Source organism: Calidris pugnax, unplaced genomic scaffold (genome assembly GCF_001431845.1).
Source record: "Calidris pugnax isolate Ruff unplaced genomic scaffold, ASM143184v1 scaffold81, whole genome shotgun sequence".
Taxonomy (NCBI): Eukaryota; Metazoa; Chordata; class Aves; order Charadriiformes; family Scolopacidae; genus Calidris; species Calidris pugnax.
Genome location: NW_015090880.1, coordinates 5435863 through 5442728, shown reverse-complemented (window position 1 = coordinate 5442728; position 6866 = coordinate 5435863). Strand labels below are relative to the sequence as shown.

At 43.7% G+C, this 6866-nt stretch overlaps 1 protein-coding gene across 1 annotated transcript in view; it reads right to left on the bottom strand.

Moving 5' to 3' along the window:
* The window catches only part of FOXP1 (forkhead box P1), a 434070-nt gene that overhangs the window by 31982 nt on the left and 395222 nt on the right, over positions 1-6866 (bottom strand). The window contains exon 12 of the mRNA XM_014946782.1: positions 5979-6066. Coding sequence (XP_014802268.1) covers positions 5979-6066 — 88 coding nt within the window. The remainder of the gene's footprint in view (positions 1-5978; positions 6067-6866) is intronic.

Sequence of the window (6866 nt, the reverse complement as noted above, 5' to 3'; positions counted from 1 at the left end):
AAAAAAAAAAAAAAAAAAAAGAAAATACATCCTCTGTTACTCGTACGAATAAAACCCAGCCTCTGCTTATTCCTAATTAAACAGCTGGCACCGAGGCGTGAGACAGAAGAGTTTTATTGCTGAGTAGTTTGGAAATTGTATATGGTCTATTTGGGAGGCAAAGCTAACGCGTGGTGCTGGGTGTCACTATTTCCCAAAGCAAAATGCATTAGCCCTCGAGTGAGAAGAGCTAGACCTGCCGGCACCAAGAGCTTCACTCTAGCCCTGACAGCTAAAAGACAACAGTGAATCATGTTTATTAACCAGCCCCACTCCAGCTCGGGAGGCACAGCAGAAAGCGGCTCCCGGCCCCGTTTCCCTCCTTTCTGACCAGAAAACAAGAGGCACAGATGGACCGTGGCTTTTATGTCTTCGTACAGGCTTTGTGGCCTGTGCAGCGAGCGCAGAGACTGCGGTGGTTAAACCACACGAGGCAGCTCCACAGGGCATGGCGGGTGGCCTCAGCTCCAGAAAACACCTGGCTTTTACTTGAGAAGGTGGCATAGCTCCTCGGTGGCCACCCTGGACACCCAAGCATGGGGCAGGAGAAGCAGTGCCAACTGCCAGCATCCCTTCGGCATGAACCTGAGGGCAGCAGGGTGGGAAAGGCTAATGGCATCAGGAATCACCCCAGAGCATTCATCTGAGGGCACCCAACACCACAGGACCAACTCTTTCACCCTTTCTCATCGGTCACGTCGTGCCCAAGGGCTGGGCACCGTGCCCCAAAGCGTCTGCTCTTGATGTCTCTTGCATTTTTTGGTTGAGATCTGCACCAAGCTGGTGTCTCGGGATCACACCATTTGCATCCTTGGCCAGGACAACTTCTCAATGCATTTACAAGACACTGGCCAGGCACTAGAGCTCATTATTTTTGGAAACATGAAATTTTTTGTATGTGCAAACAGGACTTTTTCCAGATGCTCTTCACAAAAAAATAAAACAATAAAAAAATACAGTGGAAAGATACTAAGAAACAATGTGAGTGAAAAAGGGGTGTTAGTAACCTACATGCCCAACATAAAGGCTCCTGTTTCCAGCAGGACTTGGATCAGGTTCTTACAAATGACAATTTTTGCAGAGCTGAGTTTTTGCTTTAGACAAGCCAGATTCCTGGTGCCAAGAGGAGAACTGTGCTCGCTTTCCAGCAAAACTTTAAACAACCTGCCCACCTTATCACCCTCATCTGTTTGTAGCAGTAAACTTGGGCTAAGTGTATATAACTGGAGACTTGATCATAAATCCCCATTCATAACCTTAGAGTCAAGGTTGTCTTGCTCTCCGCAAGGCGAAGGGTTTCTGACCGTGCCAGAAAGGCGTCACGATGGGATAAAACTTGGCACGTGGGTTTCCAAGACAGGAATTAAATAAAGGAAAAAACGGTGTCACCGCTGCGCGCTCTGGAAGCGCAACAGCGAAATCACTGGGCTTTTCAAACGGCTGCTCTTTCCCTGGTCAAAAAAAACTCAACGGTGAGGGAGAAAACTCGACACCTCCAGCAGATCTCCCGCAATCTCATCACCAGATCTACGCGGGCCTTCACAGAGGAGCCGAAGGGCAGCGCCGGGCTCTTATCGTAGCGCTGCAGCAGAAACTTCTCCCTCTGAGAGTCCTCCGAGGACCTCTTCAGAGAAAGGAGAAGGTCTCGCCCCTCAGCCGCCACGCTTCACGCCGAAACAAATTAAAACCCAGCAATAGCCGGACTCTCTTGTGCAATCCCTCACTCGGAGCAGTCGCCGGGCACACGGGCTGCTTGGCAGGGTCATCCCTGCATTAAATTTTCGGTCTGCGGGCTACTGCAGAAGAACAACATCTTCTAGCCAAAATAAATAAGAGGCAGGCACCTGAAAGCTTCCTGTCGGGAGGGAGAGGCGGCCGGGCAGCACGGGGAGAAGGGGGGGGGAACCCTGCAGTGCTTCCCCCGGGCCCCCCGGGGCAAAACGGAGCCGTGCACCTCCCTCCCAACGGCCGGGGTCCTTGTTTGTAGTGTTTTCACTCATCGGCTTAGCGATGCTTTTAACGCCGTTTCTGGGGGGATGGAGGTTATTAAAGATCCTCTCAACATTTTCAGGCAGACACACGCTAGCATTTTGTCATAGTCTAGGAATTCAAACACTCACCCAGTTAGGCAGGAGTTTAAATTATGAAAAATAGAGGTCTCTCAGTTTCAAAGCACTGAAGAGAAGTAAAAAAATCTGAAGAATTTCTTTAAACTGTTTTCCCCTTAGGTCAGGAAGCAGCAGTGATATAAAACTAGAATGTCACTAGTAGCCCCTCTGGTCAGCGGGGTCATAGGAAAGAAGCCACGAGGGCTTGCTTGGCCACCAATGGGAGCAAATTCTGCCTGGTGGCACTCGCTGGAGTGGAGATGGTCCAGAAATGGGGATTATAAGCAGACTTGCTGGAAAAGGCTCTTGATCTACTGATAGTGTTCTTGGGCAAGGGCTGTTCTGCCATGTACAAAAGGATCTGCTCTCTACAAGGGTCCTGAGGACCCATCGGAAGCCTCATTCTTTTTTCTTATACCCATTTGGAAAGCTCTGCATGGTGAGAGTTGTCAGATGGCCACACAGTTCTTCACAGAAAGCTGATTTTGTGAGGTTGCCCTCACCTCTGTGGGGTACGAGCACGCTCTGGGTGCTTAACTGTGGTTCAACCATATACACATCCAGAGGAAGCTTTGTAGACTTGGACACCAAGACACATGCCTTGTCCCAGAGAGGTTAAATCCTAAAGCTCTCCAGGCAGGAAAGGCAGGAGAGGGAAGGCATGGAAAGCACAGGCCAGAAGGGGCTCAAGGTGAGGGGGCAACATGGGGGTCTGGCCACCAAGAAGCAGGAGAGAAGGCATTAGGGACAGATGATGCAGAAGTTGCACAGGAGGAAAAACAGACAGAAAACAGTGGCAAGAAGCAGGAATGTGAAAATGGAAACCCAGCAAGGGCACTCAACAGCAGCAACAAGGCCACGTCAACAGGAAAGGGAGATCACTTCAGCAGCAGGACTTTGGACAGACCAAGGACAAAGGAGAAGGAAGACGGTCAGGGGCAATGCAAGAGACAACCGAGATGTAGCCTCTTCCCTCCCCTTGAAAGCCCAGAAAGGCCGGGCAGTAGAAAGGTTTAGGACCCACTTTTCAAGAGTGTCAATGGATGCTTCAGGAAAAAAGGCCCAAGCTGTGCTTTCACTACGCTGAAAATGGCCAGCTGTCTTCATGTTCTCCTATTTGGAGATTTATTTTTTTTTTAAACTTCTCATAGCCTTCTTACTGTCCTGAATCGAAGGTGGTGCTGCAAAATGGACGTCCTATTCCAGCTAAGAACTAGCTAAGGATGTGTTCCTGTGTTTGTGTTTTACTCAGCAGCCCAATTCTCACTATTTATAATGGCAACAAATGATCATGTCATGATGGTTTAAACAAAGAGAAACATGAGAAAGTCTCTACCTTGTCTGTGATATTTTAAGTATGTTTGTGATGGAAATGCTGGAAACAAAACTTCAAGATACTTCTGCAAAGGGGCATTTACAATAAAATACAAAACAGATCTGACCTGTTTTTTTCAAAAAGTTGATTCAGAAATTACTTTCTTTAGAAGACATTACACTTATCTCTGACTAGGAGACTGATAAAGCTATTGTGTATAAAATAAATAAAAGCATAAAGAAAAAAAGGCAGGCTTGCAATTTGGGTCCATCACACTCAAAACCTGAAGTGCGTACCTCAGGTGGAATGAATTTTTTAAATTCTTGATGGGGCTGTACCTGGATGAATCGGTGCCACATTTAGATCTTGCCATGGTGTTGGACCCTGAACAGCTTGTGATACTTCACAGCTTCACTGGAAGGCTAAGTTTCTCTCCAGGGCTGAGCACTGTGGGTCAAGTGGGAAAGGCTATGGGCCCCTCTGCTACCTACACCACTCAAACAGCTGGCCACAGGGCTTGTGGTCACCACTCTGTTGGCAATTGCTCCATTGTGGGACCATCAGGTCAACGGCCTTAGTCCTCCTGCTACAACGTTGGGCGCTGCAGACTACGTCACTGAAACACCCTGCTACTGGGCCAGACTTTATTATGGGTCTGTGCAAAAACAGACAAACTAGGTACTGCAGGACAAATCCGCATACATATTTAGGCAGATTTTTTTTTTTTTAAAGTATTTGAGGACTGATAGACAGGATGAAAGGAGAGGGAGAAGAGGGGAGTTAGAGGTGCATGTCAGAAGCAGGACCACCCTCCTCTTCGCTCTATCCTTGCTGGGCCAATGCATAGATGGTCTCACTCTGATAGCAACATCCCTGTCCAAATTAAGCCTCCAGTTCATCCTGTCTACTGGGCTAATATGATTGTCAAAAACAAATCCAGGACTTTCTGGCCCTCACACCACTTTGAAATGATGTTCTTGTCTTGGGGACCTCATGCTGCCCTCCCATGCAAGGCCTCTAAGCTCAGAGGTTTCCCCCAGCGCTTCACAGGTGTGAAGCTGTCACTATCAGTCACTTATAACAATTAGCGGAATGCAGCGCTGATAAAATCTTTCCAAAATATTGTCGAGGGCCTATGGAGAGGTGATAACCACCTATCATCTCTGGCCTGTCCAACTGTGAACACAGGGCATCCTCCTGTAGTTCCAGGCACAGCCATTCCCAGTGACTGCAGGATTAATGCCTTGCAAGCTGACTCCAACTGAAGAATCTAGATTTACCTTCAGCCTGAATATTATTGCATCTTGGTACAAGATCATCTCATATCTCAGTTTACCAGGAAGACTGCAGATTTTTTTAATTTTTTTTTTCTAATTCCCGAGAAACTTGTTAAAATAACAGACCATTTCTCATAACATTTTCTCCAAGACTCTGATATTTTATGACTGGTAGTTTGATTTTTATAAAACTGGTATTAAAATAGTTTATACTGCTTCAGCTAATAGTGAAAGAGTGTCATGACCAGTGTGTTCCTGAAAGTAAAATTTAGGGAATATCTATGAAAGAAAAAGGGTAATTTGTAAGATAAGAAGATAAAAGACATTTTTTTAAATGCTTATCTCGAAAAGTAACAACAAGAAGTTTAAGTGTGTTTTTGCTGATTTTTCTCTCCAACTATTTGAAGCTATAAATGACTTAACTCAGTAAAATTCCAAATGTAATTATCTTCTGTACTTAGCCCAAGGCTTTCCATATATCTCTACGCTGCTGTCTTGCATACAAAATAGGTTTTCCAATAGCTGGTAACTATATAATGTACAACATTGTTTTAATTTCCCCTTCTTTGCTAACCTCTTGCCTACACACAAGCTGTGGAAGCTGCCCAGCCAGAGCATGAGGAGCAGGGAGGGAGACAGGACTCGAGAGCATTTGGAAAGGCAGTTACACAAACAGGTCACACCTTTGCATTCAATATATTCCAATTTACCCCCTTTTGGAACTTTTTTTTTTTTAAAAAAAACAAACCTAATTTGCTACAAACGGCAAAAAATAATAACAGTAGTAGTAATAATAGTATTAATTATGATAATAATAATAGTAATAATAATAATACATGGAGAGTGTTAGTACATGAGAGACCATCAAACAAGCCAGGTCATGCAGCGTTTTGAAATAAACATCAACCATTTCCCCCGTGTATCAACAACTCTAAAAGAAGGGGACCATATTCCGCCTGCCCCCCACCGCCCCCCCTCCCCGGGTGAGTAGAAAAAGCATTAGATACATACTGATGGATTTCCAATCAGCCTGTTTAAGTTTCCTATTTCTTTTCAAGTTACGGTTTAGAAAAGAGGAAATGAAGCTGCAGTTTCTTTTGACGGTTTTTAAAACTACTACAAGAAGGTTTTGAAAGCTGGTTTTCAATCATAGGGGGAAAAGCAGAACTCATTTTTTATTGCTGTCGAGAATTGGATTTGATTAATACTGAGGTAATATTAAAATAAATTTTATTTTACCTGTAGCTCTAACTGCTGTACAACCTGCATTTGTACTCTACATTGGGCTGTACTTCTATCATCCAGCGCATGCTCACTGTTGAGATGTCTGTAACAATACACAGAAAATCATTAAGTGAAATGGAGAAACAAAAAGGAAAAAGTAGTTACCAGGATGAATAAGCAATCTGAACGTTATCCAGCAGGTCTTCATCAGTATCTGAGATTTTTTAAGATAATTTTTAAATTGTTTTCTTCCCTCTGTCCTGCTTTGGCTTCTGTATCTTCCCATCACTCATTACATCTTAAGCACATTTTTTCAGAAGCAGGCTCAATTGTACGTAAGAGAAATTTTGCAGAACAGTTGTTTTTCCTCCATTAGGTAAATGAAAGTGCAATCAAGAAACTATAGGAAAATAATTTCATATATAATTTCGCATTACTTGACTGGAAGATGCTGGATATATCTAAATGGACACATGCAATACATGAATAATTAAATCCCATAGAACCCTCATGTTTATGTGATTAAAAACAAAATAAAATACATGATTGTGTAAAGAACAAAAAACCACATAAAATTTGGTGTATAAGTGTGTGCAAAATATGTACCAATAAAAGAGAGAAAAATACGGACAGTCACTGTAAAACAAATCTTCTTCATCCAAAAGAAACAAAAAGTCATCCAGAACACTAGAACAGCTGGAATTCAAGGTTTATTGTAGTACGTGTTCTGAAAAACTTCCCCCATGCAAATGTTAAAATAAATAAAAAAAAATAAAGCCTTTAAAATAGAACTGCTCTAAGGGTCAGGCTAAAGCTTTGGGGCCAGTACCTTCACAGAAGTGCAAAAATAAAAATCAAAATCCCCAAATATTGTTCTCCCATCTACACTTTTTTTTTTTTTTT